At 42.9% G+C, this 20723-nt stretch overlaps 1 protein-coding gene across 1 annotated transcript in view; it reads left to right on the top strand.

Moving 5' to 3' along the window:
• GTF3C1 (general transcription factor IIIC subunit 1) overlaps window positions 1-20723 on the top strand; it is a 1928973-nt gene that overhangs the window by 421748 nt on the left and 1486502 nt on the right. The window contains exon 12 of the mRNA XM_069210709.1: window positions 2364-2517. Coding sequence (XP_069066810.1) covers window positions 2364-2517 — 154 coding nt within the window. The remainder of the gene's footprint in view (window positions 1-2363; window positions 2518-20723) is intronic.

Genomic DNA, 20723 nt, shown 5'->3' with positions numbered 1-20723 from the left:
ATTATCACCGAGCGGTGAAGTCACTCGACCTTGTGGCTTGAAAGACGACTTTGAAGAAGAACAACTTGCACAATTCCGAACCTAATACTAAATGGCAGGAGTATGAAGAGCATGTGAATCAACAGATGCTTACAGGGTATGTAACCTATTCCTTTTACAGGTAGTTTACCTGTAACTAACCATTTGAAAATTGTCTTGGTCTTAGATCTTTGTGACTTGTGTACGTAGAAGATACAGCATTATATGTACTGTAAGTTCTAAGTATAACATTGGCATCTTCCTATGTGATGCCAGTTCCTCCAGCTATTAAAACTCAAGCTTTGTGCTTCAAAAGCCACATACATCAGTAGTTTTTTTTCCCACTGTTGCAGCTACTAATTTATCGCATTACTCAAAGATCTATCGAACTCCTGTGACCCTCCGTCCCAAACTACCCGTGAATCAGGAAGTTCATTTGGGAGTATAGGGGTTCATGTACACCAGCCATTTAATTTCACACGAGGCATGTTGAAAGTCCTGTTAGGAACACACGAGTAAGTAATGAGAAAGAAACACACAGGTTGTCCGTAGCACCACTCTATTTTCTAAACCATTCTGAAATATTTAGAAAGTGCTTTCAGGATCCAAGAAACCTCTGCACTAAAAACGTGAAAAAGCTACACAAGCACCTTTTACATTTTAATATAGTTCAATAAAACATTAAATTGATAACTATAGACATGTAACACTGGTTGAGTACGCAGTTCTCATTTGGTTCTGTTCAGTATTGTAACCTGTGTCATCATTTTTTTTTGTGGCCATATGAGGACAAAAATGTGATTTGAACGTGTGTGCGCTTTGAATAAATTGTTTTTGGAACATGTTCTCTGACAGCCCTGTTCGGACTCTACTAGAAGTTTTCTGGAAATGATTTCTTATCTGGTTTAAGATCTTCCTGTTTTCGTGAGCCTGCACAATATCGATTTTCAAGTTGCGTTGACATTCTGAGGCTTTGTGTCACAGGACCGTAGAAATTTGAGGTGAAAACTGTTGTGGATAAAATACATTTGGCATGTCACTAGGCAATACCGCATACTGTTGCTGTGCGTACTGAAGGATGTATGCTTCTGTTTGCTCAGCAAATGTGTTTCTATGTAGCAGTGCCTGCACTACCTCTGCATGCCCCTCGAGATGCTCTAGCAGAATTGGGTAATTCCCCCCTCCACTATGCCTCCGTTGTACCTGTCCAGCCTCCTCTCCAGGACACCACATGGCTTCTGAAAAGCCCACACCAGTGGTAATCCCTGACAACATCTTCCCCGTAGCACAGTGGTGGTAATCACATGCAACCTATACGCACAGTGGCAGTAATAGCTGGCAACATGCAGGCCCTTGCCCACAAATCGTGGTTGGAGGAATGCCTACAAACAGTCTAAACAGAGAGAGACCCACCTTATTCGTACCTGAACTTATCTTGATCCTCATGGGAACAATACATCCGAAACTACCAGGCACATTTTGACCTTGTTAGGCTTGTCAATGAGGTACAACTTGGATCCTGAGGCACAATAAGCAGGGGACTCAAATTTAGACACGCCCTTGGCCACTTGAGGCCTTACACCCAACACGTAGGTGGCATTCCCTTGGAACATGATGGCCCTGGTACAATGGTTGTAATCCTTGGTATATTTGAGGAATCTGTTATATGATGGTGCCAATGCACAAACTGAATCCTTTTCAATATATTAAAGCTCAAGCAAGCTCAGAGATGGGAAGAACCAGTTCAAGTGAACATTTGTAACGGATATGTTAGTCTGTATGCTTAACTGACCTCTCGAAATCCCAAGGCAAATGTATTTACCATTGCCTCGTCTTTAACGACAGAAATGGAAACGATTAAACCTTTTTCATTTGTGATTTTTTTTTTTTTCTTTTCATTTTTTAAAGATTTATGTGGCAGATTTGCGCTTGTAATGAACCTCATATTAACACACATTGTAGGTCAGAGTTTATGGCTTCTGCCACAGTAACCCGTGCTGAATAACAACATTTAAAAAAAAAATGTGTATTTGATTTTTACAATATGTATAATATTCAGTGCATAATGGTGCATCTAGAATTTCTGGTACATAAATACAATAGTATGAGACATACAAAGTTACAGTACATACATTTCACAATCATGTTGGGGAATGCTAATTCTCATTCTTCATATTTACAGTTTATAAAGAAAATTAATTTCATACCTTAAAAAAATTACTATGACTACAGTAATTTGTTCATATTACTTCTTGAATTAGATGGGGAATGCAGTTTAAAGAATATTGTGAATGTCTGAGAAATTACTTTTAACCTATCACTACACCTGCTTTTTCCCTTTTTAGGCTTCAGAAACTGATCATGGATCAGGAGCGGCAAGATGGTGTCCCTACCAAGTGCTGTAAGAAGTCCATTGTTAGACTAGTTCATAAACTTTCCTTTGAAGGTCTTCTCCGACTGTACAGAACCACTGTCATTCAAGATGGTATCAGCAAAAAGGTGACTGCCCATCTTCAGAATTTTATTAAAGCATTCATCAGCAAAGAAGTTTGGAGGTTAATTGTGTAGCTTTGTCTCTTTCATGTTTTGTTACTTAACAGGGTTTTGTGTAGTGCAGCAGCCACATTTTGTAGTGGACCCTTGACACGCTGTTTGATGTTGGTATCCTGGAAATGAGTTGATTCAGGAGGAGGGTGCTGCCGTGTATCATGAGGTTTTGCCACTATTTTTCCTTTTTCCATTTTTCATAAACGCAAAAAAGTAGAAAAAACAACAATCTCAAGGAGCATATGGTTGTGTACACGGCAGGACAGTTCATACAGTATAAGGAATATAGAAATCCTCAATTACATGAAGGACACAGTGGACTCTCCATTGCCCCCATATTTTCCAAACTTTGGAGGGAATCCTGTAATCTTATTAATGCCCCCTGCAGCCTTCCTACACATGTCCTTGCCTACTTGTCACTTCACTTTTTTGGGGCATGGTTGCTTTCCTTTCCTGGCATTCGCTTTTATGACCCCAGTGAAGCAAAGCAGGAGCCTAAAAGTAAGGTTTGTTAGGACTCAGCCTATTTCAGATATCTAAGCTAGAATTGTGGTCTCCACCTTGAGGAGTGATATTTGGTTGTATGAAAGGCACTACTTGTGTTTAACGGTAATGAGAGCATACCCGAGGTCTCTCTGCAGTCCCTGTGTCATTTAGGCTTCTATAAGCATACTGAGCAAATTGGGGCCTAGTTGAGGTAGCAACCACTTACAAGCTCCAGCAGGACACTGTTCAGTCCAGGGACATTTGCGCTCTGCACCTGATGAGTTACCTCTGTTGCCTTCTGAAGTCTAATAGTCTAATAATGTTCTCTCTTTCAGAGAGACTTAGACTATTCACGGTGTCTCATAATGTTTTAGTTTATCCTTCCCCTTGTGTTGTCTACATTTTAGTTGAGTTGAAATGGTCAATGTGATGTATGGCCTAACATTTTTTTTTATAGCCCCACCTTTGTTTATACTATTATTAGAGTAGGTTACATTTTTTACACTACTTTTTTCCTTACAATGTTTTTACTGCAAATCATAACCCACTGTTGTAATTGGTGATGGTTGGGGTCAGTTGAAATCCTTACCCCTCCTTATCAAGGACTTTCTGTACCCATTTAGCCTCTTCTCTTTGGTTGAGCCACACCAGCAGTCAGCCTGCCTTACCCCACTCCTTGTATAGTCTCTGCAAGTAATGTATCCCCATTACATTATTTGTCTAGTTATGCTTCCTTTTTGAGCTGAGTCTGTTTTGGACCTTATATTGTAATAGTGTTTTGTAAGCCTCCCTGAAGTATACCTGGGGTCTGCACTGGCCACTCATTGTATTTGAAGTAGGTACTAGTGTCCAAGTTGGCCAGCAATAATTTTGGGTTCCCAGAGTGCCTATGCCGCAATTCTCCAGGTAGCCCTCGCCTTTCTAAACCTGATGCCAAGAGCCTTCACAAAGGAGCAGTGGTCTGATAATGACCCTTATCAAATCGAGTGTTGCAGTAACGGGGGTGTTGCAGTGACAGGATAATGTAGTAGTCAAGCTTTGAGAGTGAGCCACTTACTTCATAGTAACAGGAATTCTGTGTGGCTGAGATGTTCCTCTTTCTCTAGATACATGTTGGTTCCAAGTGCTCAGCCAATTGTTCGGGGTGTGGCATAGTGAGCAGTTGTTGTCACACCAGTTGATCTACCACCTCAGTAGCCATAATGTCATTGAAGTTCTGACACACCCTGGCCCCTCCTCAAAATTATGTGTAAGGATGATGATGTTTCAAGGATTAATGGCTGTAGTTTGTCTGAATATGCTTCACCATGATTACAAAAACTATACACCAGTGATGCAGAGGTTGACTCTGCTGTAGGTACCCTGTACTCCTCAATAACATACATTTAGATCAGTCCATTATTTTCCACTGTGAGTGAGGTTGACTTCTTGGCCATTATTGGTATTCACCAGGATACCTTTATGAAACCTGCATGAGACAGTGAGACATACTTTCCCCTTACTAGAAATCTGCATTTGAAGAACGTCAGATGGGTTTCTGTAGGACATTCAGGCCTGTGCATCGTAGATATTTGGGCAACACCCCTCTTTTATTTTACTGCTTGGGTCCTTTCTTCTCAGTTGTTCCATCCTGTTTATGCCACCTATCATATTTGTTCATGGTACCTTCTCTTTTTGACACCCCTCTCCTGCCTTTTTCATGAGATGTTTAGAAAAGTACTGGAAAAACGTGATCAACCCTGTTGTAAATCAGAATCTCAGTGCCCACTCCCAACCTTTCTATTCAACAGACTTCAGCTATCCACCTCCCCTGCTTCCCTCGTCAAAACACCACCCTCAACTCCATAGTTTCTTTAAATGCAAACATGTTAACTACTCAACAGTCCCTGCAATGCATTATGGTCCCTGCATGGTTGAGTGTCCCAGTGATGCTTTCCTCCAAAAGGAATCAAGCAAGATACAGATTGCAGTTCAACATCTTGTAAAGTATAGGGTCAACCCTTGTTCAAGATGGGCTGCTATTCCTGTCTGATAGTTGACCTTGTTCATGATCAGAGTTAGATTCACTTCTTCCTTGATCGTCTGTCACTCTTTCTGGGGCTGTCAAGTCCTTTTCCTTTCCCTCAGTCTTCTTTAGAACAATGTCTGTATGTGAATGGTGTCAGATAGCTGTCCTCGCTCTGCTGGTTGCCTTGCTGCGTACGTGTGGCTGCCTTGCTATCTCCTCAATGTAGATGTTTTAGTATTTATATATATTTTACATTTTTGCTTGGTTGGGCAGCTGTTCCCTTTGTCCTTCACCATTATGAATCAGACAGCAGATATCCAAGATGGTTCTACTGTGTGTGTGAAGGAGCTTTTACCCAGTAGAGCAGTATGCAGCAAGCAGAGAGGAGTTCAGATCTTCTCTGAGATTTTGGTTTGGCTGCAGTACCAGATGAGGACTGTCATGAGAAGTGTCAAGATGTAGGTTGAGACAGTGTCCTATCTTTGTAGAGGCGGCATTGGAGGAGAGCCCGTTCATCCATAGCAATTACGCTGAGCTCCTATCATTGCACATATCACAGCTTCCCCTGGCACAGGATATGAAGGAGGATAACGCAAAAGGCATGAGTAATAGGGGCCCCGGATTCTGTGTTGCTGTTTTACCTCTCCTAGGCACTTTCCTTACCACACAACTTATCGAATTGCCTGTCTGTGCCTGCTTAAGGCTTCTTCGCAAGAAGTCCAAAAAGAGGTCCCTCTCATCCTACAGGCCTCAGTCGAAGTCACAAACACTCATCCTCCAGGGCCTGGTACAGTTACATTGTGGCCCCCTTTCACCTCCTGCTTGGCCCTTACCTGCAGACATTGTTCAATTTCTTGTTTTCTGCAGAATGAGTGGACTGACCCATCTCCTCCCGTATGACATTGTGTAACCGATCTGCCATTTCCTGGGTAGCTACACCTGGGCCTTCAGTGGTGCTCGTCACTATGCCAGAACCATTAGCCTTCTCAGCCTCCAGCATTGTCTCTGCACTCAGCACCCGATCTAAATTCTTTCCTCAACTGTGTTAAGCACCACATGACTAATGGGTGGCCACTCAAGCCTAGGGTGGGTTAAGGGATGCAGGATATGTTATCAGGGGGTGTATTAAAGTACCATCTTTCTAGGCCTGTTACCCCCCTTTTTACCTGTATGTCAGTATGTTTTTGCCTGTCTCACTGAGATCCTGCTGGTCAGGACCCCAGTGCTCATAATTTATGGCCTAATGTGTATGTTGTCAGTAGTGCTTGACTGTGTCACTGAGGCTCTGCTAACCAGAACCTCAGTGCTTATGTTCTCCCTGCTTTTAAATTTGTCACTATAGGCTAGTGACTTCATTTACTAATTTCAGTTGGCACACTGGACCCCCCTTATAAGTCCCTAGTATATGGTACCTAGATACCCAGGGCATTGGGGTTCCAGGAGATCCTTATGGGCGGCAGCATTTATTTTGCCACCCATAAGGAGCTCAGAAAAACCCTTCCACAGGGCTGCAATTGCACCCTGTGTGAAATAGTGCACACACTGTTTCATAGCCATTTTCACTGCACTGTCACCTATATGACTAACCTTAATTTAATGAAAGTTAGGTGCAAAGTTACTAAGTGTGAGGGCACCCTTGCACTAGCAAAGCTGCCCCCACATAGTTCAGGGCCGATTCCCGGGACTTTGTGAGTGCGGGGACACCATTACACGCATGCACTACATATAGGTCAATACCCATATGTAGCTTCACAATGGTAACTCCAAATATGGCCATGTAAGGTGTATAAGATCATTGCATTGTCCCCCCCATTCAAAATCTGGTATTGGGGAGCCAATTCCATGCATCCTGGGGGCTCCACAATGCACCCCCTAGTACTGCCAAACCAGCTCTGTGAGGCTTGCACTTCAGCTGCAGCTGCTGCCACCTCACAGACAGGGTTCTGCCCTCCTGGGGTCTGAGCAGCTCAGTCCCAGGAAGGCCTAACAAAGCATTTCTTTTGGGAGGAGGGTGTCACACCCTCTTCCTTTTGGAAATAGGTGTAACAGGCTGGGGAGGGGTAGCCTCCCCCAGCCTCTGGAAATGCTTTGAAGGGCACAGATGGTGTCCTCCTTGCATAAGCCAGTCTACACTGGTTCAGGGACCCCCAGGCCCTGCTCTGGTGCGAAACTGGACAAAGGAAAGGGGAGTGACCACTCCCCTGTCCGTCACCACCCCAGGGGTGGTGCCCAGAGCTCCTCCAGTGTGTCACAGACTTCAGCCATCTTGCTTTGCAAGATGTGGGGACACTCTGGAGGGCTCTGAGTGGCCAGTGCCAGCAGGTGACGTCAGAGACCCCTCCTGATAGGCCCATACCTGATAAGGTAGCCAATCCACCTCTCAGGGCTATTTAGGGTCTCTCTTGTGGGTTTCCCTTCAGATTCTACTTGCAAGTTTCCAGCAGGAATACTCTGCAACTACTACTTCATCCTCTGCCCTCGGATCAACCGCAGACTGCTCCACCAACCGCTGTAACAGCAACAAAGTATTCAGAAGGGCTACTTTTCCTCTGCAACTCCAGCTCCAGCCAGCAACGGCAACAGTTTCCACTGTGTGCACGCTCTGGGGACTCTGTCTTCATCCTGCACCAGAAGGACCGAAGAAATCCCCTGTGGAGTGACAGTCACTTCCCTGCTCTTGCAGGCACCTAAGTCGACAACCAGTTCTCTTGGACTTCTCTCCTGGTGACGAGCGTGCCCCTTTGACACACTGTCCTAAGGTCCTGCTGCCCCGATTTGGAGAAGGTAAGAGCTTGCCTTCCCCGTGTACAACAGTACCCCTGTGCACCTTATCTTCTTCACCTCCTGAGGCCTCTGTGCACTATTGGTGAAATTTCTTTGTGCACAGCCTGGCCCAGGTCCCCAGCACTCTATCCTGCGATGCTCAACTCACTGAGTTGACCTCTGGGGGCGTGGGACCTTCCTTTGTATTTCTGCACCAACCACATTTTGCACCTCCTTTGTCCCCGTGTACTGGGACTCCCGTGGGTGCTGTCTGGTTGACTGAGGGCTCTCTGAAGTGCTGAAAGCCCCCTCTTCCTCCTCGCGCAGAGTTGAGGCCCCCAGGCCCCTCCTGTATCCATACAGCGCCACATAGATGCAAAACGTGACTTTGCCGGAACCAAGGCTCATTGGACGAATCCAGCAGCAAAACTCACCTGCATCCAATATCTCTTCGTGGACATCATTGCAACAAGCAGGAACCCGCTGACATCTTCCTTGGGTGCATTTCTGCAGTCTTTTGCACCCTCTTCTGGGTTGGCAGGTGCTACTCCTGTTTTTCGGGGCTCTGGGGTGGGGTAATTTACTTACCTTTACTGTATTCTTACTCTCCCAGCGATTCTGCACACACTACACTTGCCTAGGGGGTATTTTGTGATTCGCATTCCACTTTCTTAGTATATGGTTTGTGTTGCCCCTAGACCCATTTTCTCCCATTGCATTCTGTAGCATTTCCTATTTTTTGCACTATCCTATGTCTAATTACTTACCTTATTTTGGTGTCTAGTGTATATATTGTGTATATTACTTACCTCCAGAAGGAGTATTGCCTCTAAGATATTTTTGGCCCTTGTCACCCAAATAAACTACCTTTATTTTTGGTAAGCAGAGTATTGTCTGTACTTGTGTGTAAGTACTGTGCAACTATAAGTGGTATTGCAGGAGCTTTGCATGACTCCTAGTTCAGCCTAAGCTGCTCTGCTATAGCTACCTCTATATGCCTAAGCTGCTAGAACACTGCTACATTTCACTAATAAGGGACAACTGGACCTGGCATAAGGTGTAAGTACCCAAGGTACCCACTACAAATCAGGCCAGCCTACTACAGGGGGTGATCTCTTTTTCTGGTAATCCACCTCTCACCGGTTATGTTTAGAGGTTGAAAGTCAGTTAGGCCCCATTATGCTCCTGGTCTCAATCCTCCACTGTTCACTCCCCATGGATCATAGCAGTGTACCAGGACAACTCACACTACCTCAGGCTTGTGTCTGAAAGTCATGTGATTATTATTGGGTTTCTGATGGCTCGATTACAGCAGGATATTTTCAGATTTTTGGGGTATACTGTCTGGAGCCTCACAGAGGCATGTTGCCTCTTAGGCCATGTCTCCAAGATCTTGTAGGCATTAGCTTCAACCCAGGCCTAGGTGTTTGTACTCCTGATTAAGTTGGCCTAGATGAGCCTGAAAGATTCGGTCTCTGTTGGTCTATTGTATCTCTTATTGAGGTTTGATTAACCTTGGATTTTTCAGTCCCATTCTCAAAGTGAACCCTGTCATCAGACTTCTATCTTAGGTCATGAGTTATCATTAAGGCAGATCTCCTTTAAGAAAGTTTCTTGTGCTTTACTACCAACATAAGCAAGCGTTTGGAAATAAGGGATGCTTTCCCAGGATTCATTGATGGTAATCTTTTAGTGTCATGTTTAGCCTAGGGAGTGTGTGATTGTTTTTTCTAGTATAGAAACACTGCATGCTGTACTCTGCCTTGACAGATTTACTTTCTCCTTATTAGGTTGCAGCAATTATACGTTTGTAGAGTCATGGTGCAAACTGTTTTTAACAGATGAGATGACTGTACACACTAGGGTGGAATTTGTTGTATGTATTCCTTTTGTGATGTTGCAAGATGTAATTTAGCCGTATTTTCCTCTGCCATCTTTGAGCCAAGCCTGTGTGCTTCCTGTAACATAATATTCCGATCCATCTGGTGTAATACTGTGTGTTTTGGATTCGATGTAGGGGAGGTGAATGTGATATATGATTTATTGTATTACGGATGTGTTGTGTAAAGGATTTTGTAGCCCTGGTGTCTATAATTATGAAGTGATGTTGGAAAGGTGTTATTTATGATGGTGTAATGAGATGGCAGTGTTTGGTATGGTATTGTTAGGAGTGTTCTAGCATTGGTTGCTATTTTATGACATATATTTAATGTGGCGTATGCATGGAATTGAAAATATATGAATTGTGTTGAATGGAGTAGGTTGAACTGTGTTGGGTGTGGTGTTTAGTGATCTTAGATGATGAGATGAACAGTGTGGTAATGGGTATTTGTGGGTTGACTGGTTTTGAATTTGTCTAGAAGACACAATGTGTTAGGCTAACCTTTTGTGGTGTGGTGCAGCGTTGTATAGCATTTTGTATTTTGTGGTGTGCTTGACATGAACACTTCTAGATGTGTGTCCTATGTTGTGTGATGAGATTGTGCGTTGTAGGCTATGCTACTTCTGTGGTGGGCCTTTGTTTAATATAGATTGGACTTTGGTTTTCTGGTCCTTTTTTGGTGTTGTATAGTCTCCAGCAGAGTATTCTATGTGCAGTATCTCATGTTGTGATTATAGTGTGTTGTGGCCATAGTTTGCATTTAGGGGGGCTTTATAATGTGGTGTAACATGAGATAGCATTGGTTGGTGTGGTACAGACCCACGTGATATGGCAATGTCTGATATGATATTGTATAGTATTCCATTCTGTGGTTATTGTCTAGTGTTTTCAGAGTAGCACAGTATGCTTGCTTGTGGTTTTAGGAGCCTGTATTACTTACCAACTCTGAATACCCACTTAACTGGCTGGCATGCAGTCTGGCCCTGTTTTTAGTTGCTACCATTTTTGTAACTGCACCTCCTGGTTGATAGCATTCATATACTTCGTACCCCTAACTTGACTGCAAAGCTCTATTAGCATCAGAGTTCCTCCTTGCCCTTTTGGGTTATACAGTTTGGAAAGTGCATTGGTTGTAGTTAGCCCTATGCGGTAGGTGTTGAGTGAAGCTCATGGGATTTGGAGACACATTCTAAATATAGTGCTTAGTCGTATCTGCCCTTAAACATAAAGTGATGTGGAAAGTGTCAAAATAGATGCAGTAGTACATGCCTACATTGCAATCTGTAAGGATGACTGTATCATAAGGTAATAGACCAAAGATGTGACTCAATAGGCCAGAAGGAAATATGGATCTATGTAGGAGAAGATGCACCAACCCAGGGAATTGTTGAGTTGTCAGGAGTAACCGAATCCCAACCGCTGGGAGCACAATTAAGCAACTAAAGAAGTACACCAAAGAGTAACAGACATCCATCTTCCATGGCCCTATTAAGCCGCCATTAAGTATTCTTCACAAGCTTCAACCTCCCTCAAGAGAGACAGATCTAAAGAAAAGATCTCTTCAGAGCCACCTTCAAAGGTTTAAAAAAAAAAAAAAAAGTCTAAACTTATTTCTTCTGGACATGAAAAGAAGTATGAGGACCTGCCTTCTCCCTCAAGAAAGGAGAAAATAGTCTCAGAAAAGGTTTGCTCCGAGTCGACTGCTCCTACCTTATCAAAAGCAATTCACAAATGTACCTCCCAATCCTTACCGTCGACAACCAGCTGATTAAGGAAAGCCTCAAGCTCCACAATTGTATTTTCTTTGATGATAGCGTCTACGGTGACACCAGCGTTGACATTTACTACAGCCTAATCTCCTATGATCGTGTCCTCTTCGCCACTGTCATAGACATATGTAACCACAAAGTTCTTAAAGTGCCCTTCTTTGAATGAAACTGATGCCTCCCCTTAAGTTAGCATTGATGACGAAGGTCCTGTTGATGGCACAGTCCTCGCCAGCGCAATCCTATTTATCCTGGACGTCTCAAATGAGTTTGTCGACCCTAATGCCAATGACTGTTGACAACGAGGGATTCAACGATGATACCGTCAATGAGGAAGACGTTCACTAATTACCAGGTTACTCTTAAGACATTTTCTCCTTTGCCCTTAATACCTGTAAGGGAAAGGTCTTCTTCAAGCCCTATTCTTCTGGCCCACATCGCTCGAAGTAAAGTGTTGCTATATCCACCGGTACACCTCTTAGATGAAGATGAGCAGGGTCCTTTTGGAGTGGCTAGTAGCCCATCCCAACTATAATTTCCAGGACTTTGAGGAGGATGATGAACGTTATCAGTTAGAGCACTAATACTCTTCGAGAGCACCCAGACCAATACCAAAATGACTATTAAAACCAAGACCAACAGGAACCTTCCATACAAAAGCCTGTGTCTCTAGTGAGCAATTTACAAAACAGGCTCAATGACTTTTACAGCAGATTTCCACCATCTGCATCTGTGACTCCTAGACCACAATCACCAAAGTATGCGCCTCTTTCGCAAACACCTATTCCTCAGCCATCACAGTTGCTTGAGGCACCATCCTCTACCTACGTTAGCGGATACACTGGCTGACCCTCCAGCTGATGATGCCCCTTCTGCAGCTGTAGAAAGAAAAGGTGAAATAGGAGACAATACCTTAGTTCCTAGTGAGTGCGATGACTGTTTAATCCCCCTTCCATCCCCACCGGTGGCAACGGCAGTAGATTCTCCACAAGAGGACATTAGCAGCTTCCATAATTTAATGGAGAGCAGCCAAGCAATTTGAGCTTTCACTACTTACTAAACAAATAGAGTGCTTCCTGTACAACTTCAAAGAACAGGCTAAGAAATCGGTGGGGCTGATTATAGATTTTATTTGACAAGATGGCCTTAAATCCATGAAGAACTTGGCTACAGTTTCAGCCATCATTCCATGGTTAGACAAGAAGTACAAAGCTCCCGATGAGAGAGAGAAGCTTTATTCGGTCCATTGACAAAGCAGCGCACAGTACAATAAATCACAATTAAATACAATCTTCCATATCTAATAAAAACACTGATACATATAAATAAGATCAAAATACACCTAAAAATTACTTCTAGATCAACATCATAAGCGCCTGATGATTCCCCAGCTTGTCTTATTGGGCAGCTGAAGCCAGAGTCCGTGGTATCGCAAGCAACTCAAGGGAGATCTAAGAACCCATCCACACCAGTTTTCTCTCCTCTGGACAGGGATGGTCATCAGCTCGATAATATTGAAAAGAGTCCCCTCAATGGCAGCTGCAAGAGTTAGAGCAGCAAACTCTCTGGCCATACTCGGCTGTTATTACTGCCAAATGTGGTTGGATATATCCACCTACATTTATTTGCTGCCAGAGGACACCAAATGGGAAGCTCTAAATATTCTCCAGGAGACTGAGAGAAGATCGGTGGAGATAATATTGCCAATATTGGTTTCAGGCAACTTGCGGAAGTTGCAGACAAGGATGGTTAAAATTTACATACGTCCGTCTGGAGTTCCAAAGCAAAATACTAGCAATGCCATTTGATTGTTAATCATTGTTTGGCAAACAAGTAGATGATGCCCTCCAATCCATCCAGACGGACACAGATACAGCAAAGTCCCTAGGGGCCCTCCAATGCAGGAGGCAGCACTTTTGAGGAACTAGAGGCAGAAGAGATTACTCATTTAGGGGAACAGTTTCACCCATGTCAAGCTGAGTACCATCCTCAATATGATCAACAGCAGCAATTTAGACAACCAACAGTGGCTGTATACAAGCATTCCACCAGGGGTAAATTGTCTGCCCATGGCAGAATTGCAAGTAGAAAGCAGTGACCAAAATGTGGTACCGATTACAACACCCCCAATCCTCCGACATCCCGCATTGAAGATGGAATTGCGAATCATCATCCAGTAGGGCCACTTTCCCTCACTTAACACAACTCAAAGAAATATCCATCTTGTTGAAAAAGGGAGCAATAGAAGTAGTTCTAACACTTCAGAAGGGATGCAGATTCTATTCCCACATATTTCTAGTCGTAAAGCCCTCGGGATTGGCGTCCCATTCTCACCTACGAAGGTTGAGCAAATTTTTGAAGAAACAATCTTTTCACATGGTGACGCTCCAAGATATATTACACCTCTTCAACACTGGAGATCATATGACCTCACTGGACTTCCAAGATGTGTACTTCCACATCCTGATACTCACAAAGCATTGCAAATTCCTCTGCTTAAAGGTAGCTGGTACTGTTGCGATTCAAGGTCATTACATTCGGAATGGAATCACCCTTCAGGATTTTTACCAAGATGCTAGCCTCAGTAGCAGCTCATCTCAGCCTACAAGGAATCCAAGTCTTTCCACACTTCGACTGGCTCATAAAAGCTCCTATACATCAACAGCAAGGTATATCTGCCTTTCGTTGTTCACCACACTCTGCCTCGCTGTCAACCATCAAAATTCTCATGTGCAACCCACAAAACACTTAAGATAATTTGGAGCCATCCTAGACCTGGTGAAAGACCGCATTCCCTGTCAGGACAGGCAAAGAAGGAATCCGCAACTAGCTCACAAACTGTCCACAAACTAGTCAGTTTGTGTTAGGACCTACGAATCCTTCATGGGAATGATTTCTTCCTGCATCCCTCTTGTTCCAAATTGCTGACTACATATGCATTCTCTGCAAGAAAAACTCCTTCGAGGACCTCATTCAGATAACGTCAACAATGATGGTAGCCATTTCGTTGTAGACACAAGCTTCAAATCTGTCCAGAGGACTCCCATATCGTCAACAAATTTGACTGTCATAATGGCAGATGCCTCCCTAGAAGGTTGGGGTACCCACTTACAGGACTTAGAGATAAGCGGCAGCTGGAGTCCAGGCAAAACAAAACTTCCCATCAACCAACTGGAGCTCAAAGCTATCGACATAGCACTGAAGTAGTTTCTCCCCAGGGTAGCACAGTCATCGGGGCTCGTTCGCGCTGACAATACCACCAGTATGTTTTTTGCTCAATAAACGGTGTGGAACACACTCACCAGTGCTATCTCGTCAAGCGCAGGACATTTGGAACTGTCCTCTTCAACACTGTCTCGCTCACAGTGGAACATGTTTCAGGGGTGTCCAACCTCCTCGCAGACTCACTAAGCAGGACCAGCATTCCTTAACACCAGTAAAAGCTATACAAACAAGTTCGGGACAGACTCTTTCACTGGTGGGCAAGATGCACATGGAACTATTGACTATGAAGGAGAACAAGAAATGCCCATTCTTTGCAAGTTGGCATCACCAAGAAGAGTCGTGGGTGAATACATTTTCAATGATTTGGTCAGGAATCTATTCTTACACTTTTCCCCCAATCCCACTGATCCCAAGGGTGCTCAACAAAATGAAAAGGGAGCCTCGCAGACGTCTCCTCATAGCCCCTGAGTAGCACAGACAGTTCTGATTCATGGAGCTCCTATTCCTCTCGGACCAACCCCATGTCTGACTTAAACCGGTACCAGAATTGTGGGCCATGAACCAGGGCCAGGTCTGGCATCCAGGGCCAGGTCTGGCATCCAGACCCGACATCACTACACTTATCTGCCTGGCTCCTGATTTCATTGAATTCCCTATGGTGAACTTTACACCAGAATACAGGGGAAATTCTTGCCAAAGCAAGAGCAGACACAACCAATGAAACTTACAAGCTCACGTGGAAATGCTTTTGCCTTTGTGTGGATTCTAATGTTCACCCTGTCACATCACCACTGGAGCAAATCCTCCCATATCTGCTCCAACTGGCAAGATCTGGCTTGACTTATTCTTACATACCAGTTGACCTGGCACCAGTTCCAGGTTTCAGCGCTCCAGAGATGTGCCTTCTCTATGGTCTAGTCACATTGTGAAACAATTCCTCAAAGGCCTCTTCAGGACTTTTCCTTCTGTATGAAAACCTCCACCAGAGTGGCACATGAATGTAGTGTTGGGACACCTAATGAAAATGCCATTTGAGCCCAGCCACAAGGCACTATTGAAATACCCTACTTGGAAAACTGCACTTTTACTGGCTCAATCATCTGCCAAAAGAATAAGGGACATTCACACCTTTACCACTAAAGAACCTTTTCTTCAATTCACTTCAGCCAGTGTCACACTTCTAACCAATCCTACGTTTATTCCCAAGGTGCCTTCAGACTTCCACCTAAATGAAACAGTGGTTCGACAAATATTTTTCCCAAACTCCTCAAACAGTTGCAGAAAAACATTTTTGCATTCTCTATGCGTCAAAGGCTGCATGAAATTTTACTTGCACAAAACCCATCAGCGCTCTGTAGAGTGGACCAATTGTTTCTGGCATATACTGGTATCAGAAAAAGTCTTCTAATAACTAAACAGACCATTCGTAGGGGGATTGCATCAACTATACAATGTTGTCATACACAAGCAGGAAAGCCATTACAGGACAAAGTCAAGGTCTATTCAACCAGAGCTGTGTCCACTTCTAAAGCTTTTTTTGCTGGAGTGCCTCTCCAGCATGTCTGCTGAGCAGCAACATAGTCCAGCAGGCACGCTTGTACGAAACATTATTGCCTGGAGGAGACTTGTAAAGAATTGATGCGACTGTGGGATAGGCTATTTCAGTAAGGTGAGCCTCTTTACCTTTTCCCACCGTCTGCTAAATACCTGTTATGGTATGATTTTACTTCTCTTCCTTTATTGCTTGTTATTCTGATTCAAGCATGTAAATCTCTGAAAAATCCAATAATGGAGAAGAAAATTAGTTACTTACCTGTCTCTATGGTTCTGCCGTATTGGTAGCTTTCATAGATTCACATACGACCCACCCTCCTCCCCTTACAGGCTCCCCTCCGATAGGAAATTTGAGGGAGTCAACCTTTGTTGGGAGTGTTCTACAGGGTGCCATTGCCTAACTGGCTGAAGTATTTGGCTTGGTCCCTTGTTTTTTTTTTAATTTTTTTTTTTTTTTTTTAAGGACATAGGCTATAAAACCTATGGTTCAATGCCATTCTATCTATTATAGTGATACACATTGCTTTATTATAGTACTGTTGGACTCCCACTTCAATGGGGGATGATTCAAGCATGTGAATCTATGAAAGATACCAATACTGGAGCAGCACAGTTACAGGTAAGTAACTAATCTTCTTATTCATCAGCTCAATGGTGTCCATTTAAGAGCAGCAGGGAGCAACTGAAAGGATTAGGACTTATATACTCAGCTTTGTTGTATTGACTTTGAGATCCACCCAAATCATCAGTGTGAGTGGATTTAAGGAAGTTGTTAAAAGATGCAAGCATTTATGTGAGGTTGTGTGGTGTTGACTAGCAGTAATTTGTAGTGGTGTGGCATTGTATGGTTTGAAGGATATTGGTAATATTTAGTATTGCTGTAGGATGATATGAATAATTCTGCATAACCCTGTCCTATTTTTGTCTGATAGTGTGTGAAGGTGTTAATGGTGGAAAACCCAGTTATGTTCCTTAGTGTGAGACAGTATGTCCTGATGTGGTTACATCCTCTGTAGACTGGTCTTGTGTGAAAGTGTTTAATGTAATGTGGTTATGGCATAGTTATCTGGTTTGGGATGTGTGTTGTAGCGTTGGTGTGAGGCCATCATTTGTATGTTCCTTTGTCTGCTTCTGAGTGTCAGTGTCTCCATTTTAATCTGCAAGTGTTTTTTCTCCCTATGCCCCTTGACTGTCTCCCTTAGTGAGCACTTAAGGCATCCAGCCTTACAAGGATCTTAGGTTGACTTTGAGTAGTTTTGTTAGGGTGACGGAGATCACTGTGTGTTAACCAGGTGTTGAGGGTTTCTTGCATGTAAAGTGGCTTCCTTGTTCCCCAGATGTGGCTTGGGATTTAATTGCACAGATTTGTTACTTGGAATAGTTTGCCTCCAGTCCATTTTAAGGTCAGGCCTACAGACAGATTTTAGCAAATTGTTCTCGACCTGTTAGGTACAATAACTTATTGATACTTGGCTTTCTTGTTGATCTTACCTGTTTGCTTTTTATTTGATGGCTTTCCTTCATCTTCTTGTATTTGTCCCTTCCCTAATGTGTAGCCTTTTTACCATCATTTTTGTGGATGATTTGTGTCCTTGCTTCCTTTTGAGAGGATGATTAGTGTCATTCCATTGCTTACATTTAGGGAGCTTCTTTATTTTAATTTCAGCACTGCATGAGTGCATATGTTTTCTTGCTATTTTCTTGTGTGCTGCTTCCCCTTTTCATCCCTGTCTTTTCATATATACTCACACTGAGGTTGGCCATTACGTTTTTCTTCTAGCATCAGCATTCCAACTATTTTTTGTCTTTTTACCAGATGTTTTTCAGCATTATAAAAAAGCACTGGAAAAGCCAAAATGCTAGCTGACACCTATAGTTGACTTCTGTAATGGGGCAGGGAGTAGTGGCATATCTTATCCTGAATAAATTTAATGAGCGTATGATTTGTTGAATACCTTTGATTTTTTCCCTAAGAATATTAGCCATTATTTTCCATTTCACATCATGGGAGTAGTCCTGTGCACAGTGCATGTTACTTCAAGGATGACTAAGCGGAATCACTAAACACATTAATAGATAAATCAATATTGCTGTTTAACTAGCTAAACATTTGAAGCATGCCAAATGCTCATTATGTGTTCCACTGAGTGTCAGTCGCTTGCTCTGTGTTGACTTGGGGACTGAGCAAAGATTTTGCAATGTCTTCAATGGTGTACACCTTGCAGTCTCTGTGAGAATTTATCCAGGACCAACTAGAAGCAAAAATGTGTGCCACAATCTTGTATGTTTGGAGTATCTTTGTTATGCTGTCTGGTTATACTACCGGTTAACAGAGCTGCCTATGGCTTCGGAAAGCACAGCACACACAGGAGCGATAAGCAGAAAAAGAGCAGTGAGTGTTTTCACCCTAGGGATTGTTCACCATCCAAAGAAGGCAGTGGCTGAGGAGAGTGACACTTGCTTTGCATATTTTGGTGATAGTTAACTGTGCATACTAGTAACCATGTCTTTTTGATGTTTAGCTCTGTTTTTTTTGATGTGTGGTTCAGCATTAGTCGCTCAATTATTTTTCAAACTCTAGCCATACCCCTTTACGGCAGAGTCTACTCCACTGCTGCAATCATTTTGAGCTGCAGGGTTTTGTTATAATTGCATAAAGTCTTGATACCGAGGGGAATGGTCACATTTTATGAGTCATTGACCCATTGTGTTGCACCTATGTGAATATAGTGATTTCAGGACTGCAAGTGTCCTTCACCTGTACTCAGTGTCTGCTGTTACTGGTGCAGTGACAGTCCAGGGTGGATCAGTGAGTCTGCTCAGTGCTTCCTTTGCATAACATATTGGATTATGTGGGCCTGACAGATTATAAACTATCAGGCTGTGGCTGGGTGGAAGCTCTTGCCCCCTTGTCTTAGGTCAGGAGCATAAGTGTGACCTTCCTAAGATTACACCTTTCCTCACTCTGATGAAACAGATATGAAGTTGGTAATAAGTAGGGTGTCAAAGAAGCCTCCTGGAAGAGGAAGAAAAGAACCTACCCAAGAAAAAAAGACTACAAGGTTTTAAACAAATTCTCAAAAGTCATGCACAAAATACAAGGTCAATAAACAGATCCAAAAACAGAAAGTACAGAAACTAGGCATTGTAGTGCAATGTGGTGATAGCATGACAGGAAAGGGGGCTGTTGTGCTCCAGTTTAAGCAGACTACCATTGTCTGCCTTAATGCGGAGAAGCCTTCTATTATTGTGTGGTCACATGGATGAGGGTGGACTGTGCGCTTGTTGCAAGGTGTCCGGCTCTTGAATGACCTATGCATATTGCTGCAGACAATTTCCTTCTTTTCTGACTGTAATTGGATTTCCTCTATTTCTTGGCTGAGGAAAGGGTTTCCTTTTGGATAAGGTAAGTGTTTACACATCTGCTGTTTTCAGTCTTTGAGCAGGTTGGGAGGCTGATCCATGTTATCTGTTTTTTTAAGGGGAATGCATAAATGCCATTCCTTTTAAGACTTTTTGTGTCCTCTTTGGGGGCCTAATTTGGGTAGGCATCGCTGATATCTGCTATGGTTACAATGTGGTTTTGTGATTGAAAAATCCTCTCATTCGAAACTCACTTCTGCCCTTCAAAGGACCAGACTCGAAAGTGCCCTGCACAATCCTTTAACATTATACTTGGTAGATAGAATTACTTTGTTAGTTAAGTTTTCATTTCTTCTTAGGGTGGATTCAACTTTTTCTTCGCTGGATGATATCCTGTTTATAACCCTTCATACAACCTAAATTTTTATTAAATGGTTCAGGACATTTAGATACAAAATCATTAACATTTGGTTCTGTCACTTGAATCTGGATCTGTGGTTTAGCATTGGGACCTAAAACTACATCCAACAATTTCTAATGTGGCTAACTGAATAAATCATCGCCTTTTGTGGAGACATAAAATTGTCCCAGTTATGTATGTACCGCCCCGCTCAAAGCATGTCTAAAAATACCACAACATTTTGATGTGTTTTCCTCCATACCCTAAGGGAAACAACATCGATTGTACTCAATTTATTAGTATTCGCAACAGATTTCTCATACATGCTTCTAGACATGGTTAATGTGTACATGAGTCAAATCTAACAAGTAAATCTATTCCATCAACTTTTACCACGTCACTGGGATGATCATAATGTTCACTGAACTGAAATACAGTTTCTTGTGAAATCTCATTTACCTCTTTACTCAGTTTTTTTTGTGTCATATTCATGCAGCATTTCAAAAGCCCTTTTGTTCCACAGCCCTTGTTAGCCGGAAAGTCACTTGTATTTGCTCTACGACCACTTCTCCCACACCTGAAATATTCTCCTGTGAACTTTATGCTTATATCTTTTACAGGCTCTTTCCTATTGACTTTACACACCACCTCATCCACTTTCTCTGTTAATACTTAATGTTTTTCTTTGGCATTGCTTAACTCAGACACACA

The sequence above is a fragment of the Pleurodeles waltl genome, chromosome 10 (genome assembly GCF_031143425.1).
Source record: "Pleurodeles waltl isolate 20211129_DDA chromosome 10, aPleWal1.hap1.20221129, whole genome shotgun sequence".
Classification (NCBI taxonomy): domain Eukaryota; kingdom Metazoa; phylum Chordata; class Amphibia; order Caudata; family Salamandridae; genus Pleurodeles; species Pleurodeles waltl.
This window is presented reverse-complemented; position numbering and strand designations above follow the sequence as displayed.